The sequence below is a fragment of the Anser anser genome, assembly GCF_964211835.1.
Source record: "Anser anser genome assembly, chromosome: 1".
In the NCBI taxonomy this organism is placed as follows: Eukaryota; Metazoa; Chordata; class Aves; order Anseriformes; family Anatidae; genus Anser; species Anser anser.
In genome coordinates, this window is record NC_139720.1 from 65,115,219 (window position 1) to 65,133,135 (window position 17,917).

At 48.9% G+C, this 17,917-nt stretch overlaps 1 protein-coding gene across 1 annotated transcript in view; it reads right to left on the reverse strand.

The window, feature by feature from the left end:
• The window catches only part of SLC6A12 (solute carrier family 6 member 12), a 34,069-nt gene that overhangs the window by 1,269 nt on the left and 14,883 nt on the right, over positions 1 to 17,917 (reverse strand). The window contains exons 6-14 of the mRNA XM_083819821.1: positions 16,942 to 17,074; positions 14,591 to 14,725; positions 12,997 to 13,100; positions 11,880 to 12,004; positions 11,351 to 11,463; positions 10,345 to 10,482; positions 8,968 to 9,070; positions 3,720 to 3,820; positions 2,477 to 2,647 (exon numbers count right to left, since the gene is read on the reverse strand). Of these exons, the coding sequence (XP_083675947.1) occupies positions 2,477 to 2,647; positions 3,720 to 3,820; positions 8,968 to 9,070; positions 10,345 to 10,482; positions 11,351 to 11,463; positions 11,880 to 12,004; positions 12,997 to 13,100; positions 14,591 to 14,725; positions 16,942 to 17,074 (1,123 nt within the window). The remainder of the gene's footprint in view (positions 1 to 2,476; positions 2,648 to 3,719; positions 3,821 to 8,967; positions 9,071 to 10,344; positions 10,483 to 11,350; positions 11,464 to 11,879; positions 12,005 to 12,996; positions 13,101 to 14,590; positions 14,726 to 16,941; positions 17,075 to 17,917) is intronic.

Genomic DNA, 17,917 nt, shown 5'->3' on the forward strand with positions numbered 1-17,917 from the left:
GATCCACAACCACTGCTGGGGGCAAAGGCATCTGGAGAGCTGATGCGCCTGCTCCTCTCCTGCTGCACGGCCGTGGAAGGGAGAGGAAGGAGGGAAAGCTTTCTTTAGCTGCTTGCAGCAAAAAGTATTCCACTCCTGGGCTCAAACCCTTGCTGTGGACTGACAACCTAACATACAGGACCCCTCACAGATGTACTTGTTGGCAGAAGGATGCTGGTTATTACCCCACAGACATTTTCTATGGCCACATGAAAAAAAGAAAAAGAAATTAAAAAAAGAGTAAATCCCAATATTGTTTCCCTATACCAAGTAACCCTGCTTCCCATTGAGTTTGGTGGGGGCCAGGATATCATGTCGCTGCTGAGTACCCACAGCCACAGCTACTTGTCCCTTCATGAGCTGTTCAGGCCACAGTACTCTCCTTCCTTGCAAAGCACATCAAAAGCAGAGCAGGCAACTCATCCATGACCCATTTGATTAATTTCAGTGCTTCCACTCGCTGTGAAGTGCCTGCCAGGATTCAGGATTTCAGTCATTTATTCAGAAGTATTTGCCCCATGATTTATGAAACCAGCCTTGGCCTGGAGCTACTCTATCAGCAGCTCATTGCAAGTTTTCAGTGCTTGGGACTTGAGCTGTCTTAATCAGACATATTAAGAAACAACATTTGTGTTTCTTGATCAGTCAAGTGTAACAAGAAGAATCAGTTTGTTGCAGCAACTGATCATAATTACCAATTAAATGCTTGCTTTCAGTGAAAGGTTTGCAATATTCAGTTAAAAGGCACTGTACCTAGAAGCAGCTGTGTCGGGAAATTAATTCAATACATTTGTGGGGCGTGACTGGAAAAATGGAACAGGTATATTTTGAGAGAACTTGTTTACAAAACAGGTGCAAAAATTCTGGGAGGTGTCACACGGTTGGCTTTGATTCTCCCCTGAATCAGCCCGAGCTTGGCAGCCGATTCCTTCCTGCATGCCTCAAGCACATCCTCAAAAGTTTCTTCATAATAATATAACTGAGAAGTCCCTGGAAATTACAGCTAATATAATTCAAACCAGGGCAAATAGAAAAACCCTCAGTCTGAAATTGGCCAAATGAATTCCTTGGATGTGCTGTAAAATAAGCATTAGCACCACTTACAGCAGCATTTCAGCCCAAAGGCTCAAAGCACTTTGCAACAGGTGAGAAATATTACCTATTTAGCAAGCGGGACATTTGGGCAATTATTTCACAGACAGCTCCACATCCTCATACAGAAACTTCTGAGCTGCAGGACACAGACATGGTGTCACCCAGTCCTACTCTTCAGACTGGCCATGGGACAGGAAAGATGCAGTACTGCTACGTGGCCCGGAGCACGGGAGAGGGCTGTAAGAGACTGGACTCCAGATCTGAGCTTGGAGCAAACTGTGCTACAGCAACTTGCCATGAGACTCACCTGCAGTGTCTCTCACTGCGAGGTGTACATTTCCAAATAGAAATAGATATGGAAGTAGAAGGGTTGAGGTATCTTTCTTTAAATCTGTGTTCAGTAGTGAAGAGAAATTATAATTCATCTTCCATTAGGCCACTTTATCATGGGATTGCATGGGCAACTCCTCTTTGTGCCTTTGGCCAAAGGCACATTTTTTAGGCAGCTAAAAGAGAACTATTTAATAGCATTGCACTCCTCCTCTACCTCCCTGCCTGTGTGGTTTCTGCCCCTCTTACTGTTTCACTGAAGACTTTCATCACCACTGTCCCCATCTGGGCATTTCTTTGCATCTTCGTCTGAGCCTGAGACAGGCATTAGCCAGCTCTGCCATGACTTCCTAGACAGTCTTCCTAAGATGAGGCCAAGGTGTCTACAGTGAAAGAGGGCAGGCTTGGCCATGGCATAGGGTAGACCTCTACCGATTTGTGAGCATCTCCTCTTTAATAGCCCATGTGCAATTTCTTCAGAGAAAATAACACAGCTCTCACACAGCACTGAAAAGGGAGCAGGGTAAGGGACAAGAAGTAAAGGCAAAACAGATCCTGGTTTTGTACCAGGTGTGCACTAGTGTGAGTCCGTAAAGGAAGAGGAGATGGTGTTATGCCATCTTTACTCACATGGTTAGCAGGACCACCTGAAAAATAAGCCAAATCAATCATCTTGTGGCCTCAGATAGCCCACACTGAGGGGGTCCTCTGTTGGTCAGTGGAGCCAGCATTAGAGATGTTCTGCCAGTGTGTCTGCATTGCACAATGTGTGGTGGCACTGTGTCTCATGGAAGACTGGACATCTGATGATGGAAGCTGTGCTGGAAGCTGTGCTGAGAACCTCCAGACCCCACAAGTTGCCAGCAATAGATGTAGGATATTCTGGGGAAAAGCCACCTTCACGCCCCCTTGCCTTCTCAGAGGAGAAATGTGCTGAGTGCATCTTCCCTGGTGCCCTTCCCATAAGCCGGGGAAGCAGCAGCAATTCACCCAGCGACCACCATCTCAGTACCTGCTTCAGAGGTCCCTTGGTTCTCAGGATGATGAAGATGGCATAGAGAGGAATGCAGACCATGGAGGAGAGTGCCATCATCCAGCCCAGCACGTAGCCCCAAGTTGGGTACACGTAGGTGTTGTTGTACTTCAAGGGCGTGTACTTGATCAGGGAGAACAGGAAGACGGCCTGAGGAGCAGAGAACACAGACATAGCCAGGGGACAGGGAACAGAGCCAGATGGCAGTCTGGTCACCCTGCAGGTGCCAGCCAAGTAGCAGTGAGTGTGCTGCCTTACATGACCTAGCACGGATATTGCTAGCTGCAGGGCTTGGTGCCTGCTGACTGCACGTGGGGTCACCTCACAGCCAGGTCCAGGCTTCACAGTGGTGCAAAGCCTTCAGGCTCCCCGTCTACAACCTATGCAAATCTGGTAGCAGCTCTGAGTGTCCATGAACACTAAGACAACAATTTAGTCATATCAAGGTCAGGAATTGTTGTTGACCCCCTCAGAAGCTCTACAGAAGTACTATGCAGGCCCAGATTTATACCTCTTGGGGGTCTCTAGCCTCAGAGCTCTCAGATTATTTGGGCTGGATCAGGCTTGCTTTGAAGATTCCCCCAATATTCAACTAGTGGAGTCCAAGGACAGGGAACTAGAAATATTTCGTAAACTGTAGCTATAGGTCCTGTCTATGTTCCTACTGAGGCCAAAGAAAACAGCTCAAAAGATCAGGCACAGGAGCAGAATTTGCCTCAGAAAACATGTAAACATCTGTGGAGCAAGACTGGACATAAAATCTAAAGAGTCAAGAACTTGCCTGACTTAGGGTTTTCTTGATTTTAAACACAGTTGTCACAGAAGTTTTCAAAGATATTTAATAACATGGAAAGCAAATGGCCATAAAAACATATTTCTGAGCCATTGGAAGTCACAGGAACACAGGCTGAAGTGAGTATTTCAGAACAGGGTAATACTCACCAGTTTTTTATTCAAAAGCAATTTGACCAAACCTCTTCAAACTTTGAGTGTGCATTTTCTTTTGCCTTCACAGTAAACAAATGGCCCTTCAGGCTTAGTTTATTTTCCAGGCAAAAGATAAAGCTTTACAAAGGAAACAAGTTGCCATCTCAGCTATGGATAAACTTGTGCTTCTCCATAGTGGTTTGATAAAATTACAGCAGCGCCTTGAAAACAAATCAAACAGAGAATGCAGGGACCCAGAATAATATGAGATGTTGTTGTAATTGAACATACTCACCAAGCACAGGCCCGGGGTGATCACCAGCCAGCATATTTTGATCAAGGGCCACGGCCGGAAACCAATCATGTCCTCAATGTTGTCGTAGAAGCGGTTGGCTCCTTCACCACCAGCCAGCACAGAGACAAAGTCAGAGGTGAGGAGGTGAGATCATTGCTCTTCCCTTCAATCACTACTAACTTCAGATCCCAACCTTCTCTGTCCTCAATATCTCTTCCTGGCAAAACACATAGCTATCCTAGTGAAATAACAGGTGACAAGCTTTGCTGACATTCAGAAAGCCCATCTGTGGCTAAATGCAGATGGAAGTTTTATACTTCAGCCATAACTTTTTGGAAAGCTTTGAGTTACACTGTGGATGTCTGATCTCTTCTTTCTCTCTTTAGCTTCACTCACTAGATTATATTGTCCATAATAGTCTGCACCCAACTGAACTTTATGATGCCCCAAAGAGGGATATACCTCTAAAGATCATCTAAAAGTCCTTCAACTGACAAGAGCCTGTCCGTTAACTCTTCCCAACCCAAAGCATAAATTGAAAATGTATGCAATAGTATACAGAGGAAACAAAACAATGCAAATGGACTTCAGCAGACCTTGTAGTAGGCTCTAGGATGTCTTCAAGGGGTAAGAGCCTTATGTTGGCCAAAAAGAGATTCAAAAGGAAGAAGAATCAAAAAAGTCTTCTATAAGATGCCCTAACATCCTCCTAACTACTAGAGGTACTACATGAGACTGCCTCATTAAATAGGGTAATGATATTAGACAAAATACTGGAACTAACCTCTCCAGAGAAAGGGTTACCGATTAAGTACCTCTGGTATGAAATAACATTTGTCTTGCATTTTATCACAGTGCTTCACTGATAAAGAAGTCTTCTGCCTTTAGGGTTGTTCCCCCCGTTTTGAACTCATGGCCGTGCCACAGTTCCCACATACAAGTGTGGTGAGACCATGCTTCTTTGCATCTTGACAGCAGAAGGCTGGGCAAAATATGCCTAGAGGACTTACCACACCTGCAAGTGCTTAGGGTCTGGTGGGTTTTATTTTGGGCTTTCTGTCCTAGAATTAAGCTCCAGTATTACGATTCCTTTATGTGAGTTCTACAAAAGTACATTATTTATGCTTTCTCTTCTGTAATTCTTTGTGTAATTTTCTGTATCCCATGACTAATGTTTGCAGGAAAGCTCTCTTAAAACCAGCCTTTTGAAGTACTTCGGATGGGGAGAAGCAGGTTCTTCGAATACCTCATGGCTCCCATCTTGAGTTGGCAAGTTAACAAGTAGCCTCGAGCAAAAACAAGCTGTGGCATATCAGGGGATGCGCAGGCTCGTGTGGGAGCACAGCCTACATCAGAGAACAGAACCCTAAAACTTCCAAGCGGTAAATCCCATGAGGCGTCAGATAGCATTTCTGAAAATATATTGGGGATGAAAGGGAGATGGTATAAACACGTGTTCTGCCAAAAAGCCGAAATCTTCCACAGGGTGGAAAAAAGGAGAGCATGATAAATGATATGACTTGCAGTTTACAATCTGAGCACAGTGCAGTCTCTTATACCACACAGTGTTTCCACAGAAACATACCGTGATGTCAGAGACACGATGGGTAAATTCATTTACGCTGGTGGCTGAAGTCAGTTTCACTGCAAATTTGGATCTAGTGAAAGTGACATAGTGATCCAGGAAACACAGAGGTGTCAGACCAAAAGAAAGACACAACAGACATCCATCCTCAACCAAGGAAATAACACAAGCCTTACACTGTTAGCTGCTGCATGCCTCCACCCGTCCTTATCCCTATTCCCTGTAGTATAGCCATCAGGTCCTGTTTTTCCACGGCCACTGTGGCAGTCAGGAGGTGAAGTGGTGAAAGACAAAGGGCCCTGACAAGAATGGCCTCGGAGAGTATAGGAACGGGAGGTTTTACATGTTCTGCATTTCACAGGCACATGAAGAAGTAATCAAGCTTAAGAAGTCATCAGTTCAATTACTCAGCATTGACTTTTTGAGCATACTGTAAGCTGGAGGACATGTGCAGTCCCCCTTCCTTCCCAGTGCATGAGAAGAATTAGATAAAGCTCCTGAGGGGAAAACCTTAAACCTCCTCAGAGAGACAGCTGTTGGATTGAACAAAGATGTTTGCTGTTATCCCCATTATCCCAAGACAAGGGAGTTGCTGTGCAGGCTCAGGGCAGTTGTCTGTGCACACCGGTGTCACTTCTCCTGCGCTGACCAATCCTGTGTGCTTTCAAAGATGCTGCAGTCTTTCCTGGAAACTCATTTTATTTTGCTACATAAATTCATTTGAATAAATTTCATATTAACCCAACTGTAGAATTGCTTATATCCTTATATTTTGTCCTTGTGGAACCCTTCTCATTTTAAGTAGCTTATAACAACTGCAAGTGATACCCAAACTGAAAGAGACTAAGATTTTTTTTTCTTCCACACCCAGAAACGGTGAGTTTCACAGATCAAGTATATATTCTGGGAAATATTTCTCAATACAATCTGTTCAAATTTTTAGTTTGGAACACACAAAAAACTCCTCCTTTTTAAATCTTTTATCCAAAGCTGCATTTATTTGCATTCATGTGTACTGAATTTCATCCACAGGATGTCAATAGGTGATGTCCTTATCTCCATACCATAAAGCTAAGTTTGTATCTGCTCCCTTGCTGTCCCAAACCTGCAGCGCACACCCCTGCACCAAACCTGTGCAAAATGCCAGCAACAGAGGTGTTGGGGCACTGCAAGGACAACACACCCTTTGGGTACCTGGTGCTTTTAAGGAGCCCTTGCTGTCTGTAAATAAGCACGTAAGGTTGCCTGTAGCAGGTGCACCTGAGAGGATAAAGCATGCCCAGCGAGTGCAAGCCTGACAGGCAGGATCCAGCCAGGAGGAGCCTGCTGCTGTTGGTAGCCACACTGCATGTGTGTAAGAGAGCCAGAGAAAGATTTATGCCAGCAGGGCACACAGGTACCTGCTGGCCTCAGTTTGCTCTAGCTTTGTAAACAGTCCTGGTGGTTTCAGCCCCGGCTCTCTTGCAGAGATGGAGGCCCTCCCTTTTTCTCCTGCAACAGCTGATCCTAATATGCACACTGTGACTGCCTGGAAAACGTCCTCCTCACGTCACGTTTCCGTGGCATCGTGCTGCAAACCCCAGTGTGCAAAAAGTGTGCTTGCTTGTATGAGGGCTGGGTCTCCCAAAACAGGAGGGACAGAGGTGTGGGGGAGAAACCAAACCACCTCCAGCACCTCTCTGCAGGTGGGATGCCTGAGATCCTTGCACGGGCAGAGGGCGATACGTGAGGAAAGCCTCGGATCTCAGCGAGAGCATCTGCCTGGCAGCAGAGGGAAGCTGCCAAGCGGTGGGTGGCTGGCGTATGTGCTGGGAGAGGGGAAACTCAGAGCGCGTATTTGTGTTAGCAAAAACGCTGTAATTCTTCACAGTGTAAGCAAGAGGCTCGGTCCTGCCAAGTCTGAGGCTGGGAAAAAAGCAGTAGCTGGCACTAGGCACATCTTTTCCACTAAGATGGCCCACCTCAGCCCGCTGAGTGTGTTTCAGCCCAGAACCAGGCCTGTGTAATGGCTACTTTCCATGAGGAGCAGGGCAGCAGGATGTGCAAACTGTACTGTAAGTTTAATGTAACTCAGTGTGCTGATAGTGGAGCCCTGTTCTGCATGGACAGGAATGTCTCCTTCTCCCTGGAAATCCCATGGGGGATGTGTAGAAGTTGACTCTAAATTTAAACCTGGCCAGGATCTGGCACTGCAAGCTCTCAGGTGAGCTTCCCCTGTAGGACATCTCACTGGAATAAATCTCTCCTACAGACCTGCCTTTCTTGCATCCCTGGGAGGTCAAGCACAAGCGGCTGGACCTGCTCGCATTTCAGGTAAAGGGGAGCCCATCCAGACAAGAAATTGGCTATTGCTGTACATAAAGTGTTTGGAGAACCAAGAACCCCTTCATCAGCTACTGAACTATGCAACCTCAGTAAAACTCCAAGTGGCGAAGAGGGCAAAGAGGGACTGACTGTTCACTGTCTCTTCTAAAGTAAGACCTAGGTGGCACCAAATAAAACTAGCAGGTGGCAGATTCAAAACAAGCAAAAGTTAGTGACTCCTCATGCAACACCACACCAAGCCATAGAGATCCTTGCTATGGGTTTTTTTGGGTGATAAATGCTTGTCTGACCCAACTAGAAAAAAATCACAGAAGTGAAATAAATAGAAGGATTTTACTTCTGGCTCTAGAAATCCCTGAGACAGTAGCTGGTAGAAGCTGGAAGAATATTTCCAGAAAGAATCATTTCCAACACACCCTATTACTATACTCTTTCCTAAGCACACACTTCTGGCCGTCAGAAGAGATACAGTATGATGCTTGTGCCTGCAGAATTTTCCTTAGTCTAGGACAGATGCGCTGCCTGGTGGGGGTTTGGGGGATGTTGCAACATGGTCTAATCTGGCACCTACTATCACATTGCACGATCCTTCCAGGTGCTGAGCTCCTGTAGCTCCATGAAGCGAAGAAGAGGAAGCAGCTGTTCCACATCATACACAACTAGATCCTTCGGCTGGAAACTACCAGCCTCAATACATGCTTCAGGGAGGTGAACTGCAGCCTGTGTGCTGAGGCACTGCTCAGCAGGGCAGAGATCTCCTTTAGGATAACATGGGATGCTCTTCTCACTACACACTCTGACAAGCAGTTGGTTTCCTTCTGATAGTTCATGGAGCTCAGCCTAATCAGCACCTAAGCAGGAGCTCCTGCATGGTCTAGTTACAGTACTCTCTGAGAGCCAAGTCCTACACACTTCTATGAATGCCATCACAGCCCGTGCAAACAAGAAACATGCGTCATCGCAGATGCGACACATAGCACTTTGTGTGAAATGAACCAGCAGGACTAGACCAAAGGCGCAGGACAGGGAGACTGAGACAGAGACTGGAGAGCAGCAGTCACTCCTCTGCAAGTGATTTTCTAACTCAAAAGAGAGCTGGGAAGAGAAGAAAAGATACACAAGATGAGGAAGCTTCAGAGATGGAAAATTCCTACTCTAAATGTGAAGCAGTTAAAAAATGTTGTAAGGAAACACACTGGAAACCAGAAACGAAAGAGGGTCACTGCAGCATTTCTTAGCCCCCTAAGGGAGTGGATGGATCTTTTCCATCCACCTCCACTTCTTCACTCCCAGTCCTTCCTTGAGATGGAGCAACACAGGCTTTTGTCTTCCACTTACCGTACACCCATCCTACACAGATGACTTCAAAAATGGCCACAAAGAGCAGGCACGTGCCACTGGCAGCGTAGTAATCAAAGAGCTGGAAGATATACATCCCACCCTGCGAAAAACGGAGAGTAGAGGGAGTCGTGTCAGGTTTCTATGCCCACAGGAGTGGGAACCATTTTGTTGTTTTTGTTTCATTTTGGTTTGGTTTGTTTGTTTGCTTGCTTTGTTTTGTTTGTTTATTAACCACATAGCAAGTGACCAGCATCGTTTCAAAATACTATGTGGCAGTGCAAATCTCTGCACCTAAGATATTGGGATCTGGAGTATTAGGATATTCAGATACCTTATTTTATCCGTATCTGTCTTTATCCATTGCTCATGGTCTAAGCAGCATGATGACAGAAGCACACCCCTCCCCTGCTGCCCCTGCCTATGGGCTGAGCCTTCTCAGTTGCTGTCGGCTACCTCTGAGGCAGCTCGGTGGACTCCTCCCTCGTATTTTCATGTGTTTTCTCAAGGAGAAAGCCGCTCTGTTAGAGGTCGAGCAGATGCTTTCCAACAGTGCTGAAGGACTCCAGACACCGTCAGAGCAGCAGAAGAGTCAACCCTTCATCCCACCAGATGTGGGGTGATGTCCTGCAGTGATGGGCGTAGGCACTTCAGTGAGAGGGGGCACACAAAAACCGTGGGATCCCTGAACCCAGCTTCACAGTCAAAGCTCTCTTGATCACAGTGGGAGCTGCCTTCAGCAAATCCTGAGCCAGGATCCTGCTGGAGGATCACTCAGCAGTGGCTAAGAGGCTTAGCAGGAATTAGCTGTCACCACACAGCGGGTGGGGGCAGCGCGGAGGAGGGCTGAGCCCCATGCCCACGCGTGTGGTATGCACGCACAGCACAGCACCACAATTTGTGGACAAGCACCACGTGCATAGCATCAACACTGCATCAACACGACTCTGCTGCCTCTGGTCCAGGGATGACAGGCTCTCCCCTGGCCCAGGGAAGAGGGTGATGCATCCATTACCCCATCCTTCCCTCCTGCTGCCCTGTTCCTTGTGGAAAGTAGCCAGCAAATGCTTGCTGATCAGCCTCTACACGTGAACAGCTCAGCTCATTTTAGCAAGCTGGTATTTACACAGGGCTGTGCGTCAGGCAGCCTCGCGGGGCTGCAGGACTGTCGCTGTGGCAGGCTCGGTTCTGTGGCTTTATATCAGTGTAGGAGCATCACACAGCCACAGCACTGGCTGGGAGAGACACCAGCTAATGCATTAGAAATTAAGGATAAATAACAGCATCAAAGACAAGCCTGCTGCCTCTAAGTGCTCCTCCAGAGCAGTCTAGCATGGTTTATGGTGCTTGGTTGTAGCCCAGCTCCACCTTTCTCACCTCAGTGACCAGCAGTAGGCCCAGCAGGTAGCAAATGACCGCAATGGCCAGGATCAGCAGCTCCCGACGCCCCTTCTTCCGAAACACGGCCGGGAACATGTCAATAAGAGCTGTCACCATGCTTTCCACACAGACGAACTGCAGGAGAAGGCAGGTCAGAAAGTCTCTCCTTCCCCAGGCACATGCAGATGCAGCCCTTGAGCAGGGTGAGGAAGCATCTGAGATGGCACCAGGAAGGACTGGGACAGAAGGGAGGTCCCCTTGCCACTGTGAAGCTCAAGAGAGCCAGGTGACTGTGGGGCCACAGCTCAGCCCTGGCATCAAACCCACCCATCACACAGCAGGGCTGGTGGCAGTGGCAGCGTCCCTTGGTCCTGTGACACATGTCACCCATGGGGTGGATCAGAGAACATCAGCCGCTGCCAACATGGCTTGGCCAGCATGAAGCAGAGCCATAAGTGAGGTGATGCAGAAGGGGACCTTGACGCAGGGGACAAATGAGAAATGGAGGTGTGAGACCTCTTCCTCCATGTTCAAGGGTTGAGGTGCTGCGAAGTGGAGCCTGAGCAGAGTACTCTGCCTGGCAGCCATGCTGGGACACCCCCCTGACCCCTCAAATCAGCACACAAAGACTGCACATGGCTCCACCAAGTTTTCCTCCTGCACCACCAGGGGTACAGGAAGGTAAGAGATGGGACCAGTGCTGAGGAGAGCACACAGGTGATTGCTCCGGTGAGATGCAGCCAGTGGAAAAACAGCACCACTCCCTTTTGCAGCTGGGTAAATAGCTGGGACAACCTCTCCTTTGAGGAGAAGGATGCCACCACACGTACCCACTGGCCGTGGCTCTGAGCACCCACAGTGTGGAAGTGCTGTGGACAGTGTGGGGAATGTACCTGAGATATTAGCAAAGCACATACACCTCATCCTTTCCCTTGGGTGTCAGGAGCGCTCAGAGTGGTGACAGGTACCTGGGAGTTAGAGAAGGAGGGGCTGTTTGCTGTACCTGGCTGTCCAGTCCCAAGAAGATCAACATGAGGAAGAAGAGGCAGGACCAGAGCTGAGACACAGGCATCATTGTTACTGCTGTGGGGTACGCTATGAAAGCCAGCCCAGGACCTGTCAACAGACAGCAGCATGACCATGAGCTCCCCCATGCCACCACCTGCCACGAGCACAGAACGTGAGTTACCATCCTGCTTCACAGTTCATCTTCCTACATCCCCCTGCCCACGTGTACCACCCAGCAGCCATGTCATGGGCATGAGATGCCAAATGCTGGCCTGGCAGAGTAGTGGCCAGGAGCACAGTGGCTTTCAGGAAACGGCAATGGTTTGGTCATCCCAGCAGGTAGAGGTGGTGACACCAGGGAGTGCGGGACAGCTCCATCTGGAAGCCACATCCAGGAGCACCAGTCCTGCAGACCTCATGGCAGACACTCACAGCAATAAAGGATGTAGGTATCCTCCTGGATTTCACTTCAAAAAAGCCCCCCCTACCCTCCTCAGGTTCTGAAGTCTCCTGGGAAAACCCACCTGATTCAGCCACTTCTGCAATGGGCACACCCTGCTCTCGAGCCATGAAGCCCAGCACGGAGAAAATGGCAAAGCCAGCCACGAAGCTGGTGGCACTGTTCAGGAAGCAGAGCATGAAGCAGTCCCTGTGGGAGGAGACCAGAGAGAGCATCGTTCCCCTCTGCACAGCGGGTCCACCCGGGGTCACTTCTGTACTCAGCTTCCCCGGACAGACAGCATGGACCGAGAAATGTCAGCTCCCCCCAAAGCCAGCCTCAGCTGCAATGGGGCAATGCAGGCACCCAGCACGTTTGGGATGGAGAGCCACACAGAGCTAAGATGGCTGTGCAGGGCACCTAAGATACTAGAGGAAGGTGTCAGCGCACCACTCCATTGGTGACAGATACATTTTGAGGAGCTGTGGGGAAGTAATAATTGCCTGGCCAGCAGCCACAGCAGCACCTATTTGGGAAGGGATGAAGAGGAGAGATGATTGATGTCTCCAGAGTACCATTAAATTTTCCATCCATGCCAGAGCAATACTTGAAGGAATAGCAAAGCTCCAGCTCCTTGGAGCTCTGGGGATGTGTCAGAAATGGTCCTGATGGCTTCACTGAGCTTCATGTCAGGCCATGGAGAAAACAATCCAAGGGCAAGGAGGAGGCCAGACAGACTTGATTAATCTCCTTGATAGGATCAAAATGACACTGGTAGTGCATTACTCTGCTGTTAGTAAAGCAGTGGAGACAGGGGGCCCAACAACCGTCATCTTTATACCATCTCCTCTGCCTAGCAAGTGACAGCAGAGCTGGCCACACAAGCTTCCGTTCGCTCACCCTGTCAAAATAGCCCGTGGTGTCTCCAAGGTGGCTGGACACATTTTCCATTTCCATTCCTCCTCCTCCAATCCCTCCTGTTTCCAAGCTGACTCATGCAAGAGAGCACTTCTAAAACAATTTTCTGGAATTTGTGTGTTCCCATAGCCCCTCTCCATCCCTATGCTGTGTTGCCTGCAGCTTCCAAACTCTGAGCACCTCCTCATGCAAAGGAGCATGACCCAAGGTCTCCCCTGTGGACGGAGCCTTCCTAAGGTGCAGCAAATTTCCAGAAGGCTGCCAGGAACCCAGGCTCCTCTTACCTGTAGCAGTTGTTGGTATATTTGTTGTAGCTGCCCAGAGCTGTGAGGCACCCCTGGCAAATGGCATAGGAGAAGAGGATCTGAGTGCCTGCATCCATCCAGACCTGGAAGAGAGAAGGGCAGTGGTCTCCAGACCTGGCAACAAAATAAGCCAGTGGCTGTGCCCTGTCTGGTAACAAAACCCTCCATCAGGGCAGAACAAACAGATTTTGGGTTTGAGGGGTGCCATAGACCCAGGTTCTCCTTTGCCCTGGCATTGCATGGGAAGAGCTGAGTGGGCTCATTCACCTCTGCTCCAGCCCTCTCCCCTGTGGATGGTCCCTTGCTGTCCTGGTGCATTGCAGGGTGAACCTGGCCCTGTCCGAGCTGCAAGGTAACAGGCAGGAAGGAAAACAGCCCACCTCTTTGTTTGTCTGTGCGCTCCCCCTTGCTCTCTTTTCCCTCTAAGCAGCCTCCAGCTGCAAACAGGCAGGCAGCTGCAATTTGGCAGCCTTCAGAAAATCCCAGCCTGGGCACTTGCACTTAAATCCACATGAATCTCTAGCAGATACACACATACATGGGAGCCCTGTAGGCATGGGCACATGCACACGTCCTATTTTACACCCAAACTTCACACTCTGCCTAAAATCAGCAGCAGCATCCCTCACCCCTGCTGCACTGTCTTGCAGCAGCCTAGAAAGACCATGTCAGCTTTGGTTAGCTTTTAAAAGATAAGGAGGTTTTCACTGAATAAGCTCTGGTCATGAATAAAACACATTCAGCCCCCATCGCCCCGCTGTTATTTATTTTGATATTAAAATGCCATTTATGTTCAGCTGGCTCTCGCGCTCAGCGCACTGCAGATTTTGTATTGACAACACATAATTGCATCTGAAAGCCATTTGGGGGAAGACAGTGTGTTTGGCAGCTGGTTTGGGAGCAGTTGGGGCTTCGGCCATCTGGGAAGATGCGGGAGGTAAGCTGAGGCTGTGGGCTAAGCATATTGCTTGGCAGCCTCCATGAGAAAATTTGGTGTGGAATAATTAGCAGTGGCGGCGTTTAAGTGCTCTTCTCGAGGGCGGGGGGGCTGCACTGACACCTCCCTGGGATGGCACAGGCAGCCTGTGGGGCACTGCTGAGCCCATTGGGAATGGAAAGCAGCCTGCTGAGGCAGAGAGAATACACCAGGGGCTCCTGAGAGGGGGGTCCTGCAGCCCCCAAGGTGCTGCCCGCCCAGGACAGGGGAAGCGAACCCACTGCCCAGCTCCAGCGTGTACTGTCAGCATGCAATTGGTCTCAGGAGGGCCCTGTCCTAGCCAAACAACGCTCTAAAAGGACCAGAAGAAATGAAAAGTGGTAAATTGTTTTCACCCCACCTTTCCCTAATTATTTGTATTTAAGAACCAGCAGGACCATCTGCTCCGCGCTGAATATTTCATGCACGGTGCTGCTTTCACTGAGCCCATGAGTGGAAACGACCTACTATATGCCTGCGTGCTGTGCGCACGAGCAGAAAGGCTGCGCTGCACGGGGAATGGACCCCTCTCGGCTCCTTACGGAGGTTTGAAGGTCCCCCTTCAGGGAAGATAGCCAAGGGCCTGCGCCCACCCACCTGCGGGTCTGCCAGCCTGGAGATGTCCGGCTTCAGGTAGAAGATGATCCCCTCGGTGGCGCCCGGCAGCGTGACTCCCCGCACCAGCAGGATGATGAGCATCACGTACGGGAAGGTGGCGGTGAAGTACACGACCTGTGGACGCGGGGAAACCACAGGGGAGAGGGTCAGCGGGGACGGGGGCAGGCATCAGCTCCTCTCATCTGCAGCCCCCAACCTACAAACCAGCCTTGGCTCTGCCGTCGGCCATAGCTGCTTCTGCTAAAGTAGTCGTGGGGTAGGGAAGGGATTAATCAAGGTTAGATCTCAGCAGTGGCTTAGTTAATCTGCATTTTGTTCCTCACCCAAGGCTGTGCCACTGGTTGCTCTTGCTATTTTCTCTTTCCAGCCATCATCATTTCCCTGCTCTCAAGCTGTTCTCTTCATCTTTCTAGAGCTGCAAAAGAAACCTAGGTCTCTTCCTGTCACGGAGTTTTAATGAGGAGTTATTAAAATGATCCCATTCCCAGCAAGGGCTTTCCAAATTAAATAGCAACTTTTGTTGCCCAATTTGAGACACCTCATTTCCAGAGGATGCTCATGTGGTTCCCTCATCTCTTCTGAGCTCACAAGTAAAAAATGGGGGCATCAGGAACCTCGAAGGCTTTCAAGGAGACATGGACCATTGTTCATGTAAAGCTCTCTTTTCACATCTTCTTGCGTGTGATGTAAACAAATATTAAATTAGAATTAATCATCTCTAATCCATTGACTAGCTTGACATTTTTGTTTGTTTGTTTGCAAAACATCCACAAGCAAGCTGCAACTTCCTAACACGTATTCATTACTAAAATTCATCCAAGTAATATGCAGTCTTGTTTACTCTATGGATTCATAGTGAGGGGTCGAAAACAAAGTTGTTGCTGCTTAATGGTAATTGGTCAAATAAGTCACAGTATGTGCCACTTTTACTGTTCCCTTACTGAAGTAAAATATGAGCACTTTTGGCACAAATATGAAAATCTACCTTCAGAAATCACTTCTGCAGGACATTTATACACATCAGCTGGATGCATAAGGAAAGGAAACATGGAAAAAGTACAAGGGTGGGCAAAATGCATAAAAGGAAAAGGCTTGTAATGAAAATGAGCCTTCATGGAGTTGAACAAAATTATTTTCCAGAGGTCACCATTGCTTCTATAGGCTTAGACTCCTTAAACCACAGAAGCACAAACACAAGGGTCTGGAAGGGTTATCAGATCAGTGCAGCCTGTCAGTCAAGCACAGCATCCTGTTTACACTGCAACCGGTGAACAAAATTATGCACGTACTCAGAGCTTCTGGTACCTCCCTACTGCCTATCCTGCTACGTTGTCAGTGAGGAAAAAGAAGAAAAGAGCTGAATTTTTTGACGGTGCCCCCTGCAAATCTCAATATGACTGCCTGCAGAGGAGACAACTGGCCTGTCTGGCCTGTGGCATGTCTCAGGACAGAAGAACCCACCCTGTGTTACTGCATCATGTCTGTAACATCTAGCTAGTAAAAAGTAGGCCCTGTATCCCAAAACTTGTGATGGGAAAATACCCTGTGGTCCCAGGAAAAACATTATAGCTACTGTCTGCACTCACTGTTTCCTTTCTCATCTCATCGCATCTCCAGGAAGGAAGGAGGTCCTGAACAAGCTGAGGCCATAGCAGCATCCCTAACACCCACCCCAAGGCACACCACGCTCATCCACCCCAGAGGGACAACCAGTTCACCTGACCTATGAGATCAATATCAGCAGGGAGCGCTGGCTCCAGCCTCACTAGCAATATGCACAAAGTGACCTGCTGAGCCAAACCCCACAGAGCCAGGCAGAATAAAAGGAGAGCACGAAGACATCCCTCCCACCCCAAGACATCCCTCCCACCCCAAGTATTTTGCAGGATAAAGAGCAGGAGAGATTCACGATCTATTCACTGAGATGGTTACAGGCAGAATCTTGTCTATTTTGCTTAAGTGTTCAATTATTGCCAGGGACAGGAAGATTGACACTGAAGATCTAGTCAAAAATGAGGGACAACATGCTGGTGAGTGGATTGTTCCCATGGGCACTTGTGGAGTGTCCATTGGTCACTGTGGGTATCTGGAAGGGCCAAGGTGATCAGTTCCAACCACTGTTCTTCCCTCCCTGCTTGACCCATTTTTTTTTTCTTCCTCTTACGGGTCAGTTACAACCAATTTAAATTAGCGTGGCCCCGTCAGGTTTTAGGTTTGACCTTGGTGCTGTCACCTGCCTCTACTTCATGAAAAGGGAAAAGAGATTGGGAAAGAAATGTAAGATGGGTGCAAGGAGGCTTATGGACCAGGAGGACAGTCTCTGTTCCTACTTTGCCTGTGGACTTGACCCCTTTCCAGATGCAGAAGTAGCAGACGATCCACGCCAGCAGGAGACACAGAGCCAGCTCCCAGCGCACAGTGCCCAGTTTGTGAATACCATCCGTGAGCCCCAGGACTCGCTTCCTGCCGGTGTCCGGGGACAGGGAGAGAAACATTAACACCCCAGATCCCATTAATCCATACAGACCTCTGCCACATTACCCCCATCAAGAGACTTAACAGACTGTCCACAACACCTCACCTTCTCTGTGCCCTGTGCTGGCTGCAAAGGACTAAGGGCACTCACCCCTCTTAAAGGCACTTTAAGAGCCATAGATGAAAAAATCCCTGTTGAGGCTGAGCCTCTGGCACCCCCTCCCTTATGAGACCTTCTTCCCTTCAGTGAGAAGCAGCAGCATGTTTCCTGTGGCCATTTCAGCCTCTCTGGGATGCAGCAAGGAGCCCCTCTGGGACACTGTCTGGCCTGATGCACGACCCCTCTTTCAGAGGTGTTTTATTGCATCCAGAGGTGTTTTATGTCTTCCAGGCCCATAGTTAAACCTCCCTGAGCAGCCTGATGGACCTCTTCTCTTTGGCACCAAACAAGACATGGTCAGAAGTGAAATGGCAGTTCTGTCCCTTTGTGTTTCACTGTTCAGTCTGCTCTGGCCTCTCGTGCTTGCCTGCCAAGGACAGCCTGCAGCACCCAACACAAGCACACCCTTAAAGCAAGTCCTCATCCTCTTTTGGGGCTTCTTTTTCACCTAGGCACCTCAATACCAGAATGCTTGCATGTATGCTGCTCAGTGCAAGCAGCCTCTGGGGTGCATCTAGTCCTCGTGCCCCAGTGATCTGTGATGATCTCCATGGCAGCTCCACGCATTGTGCTCCCCAGATCTGACACATCCCTGGGTCTGACACATGGCATCTCACTTGGCCTTACGGGAACCCCCCACCCCGGGGTATTCCTACAGCTTCAGCCTTTGG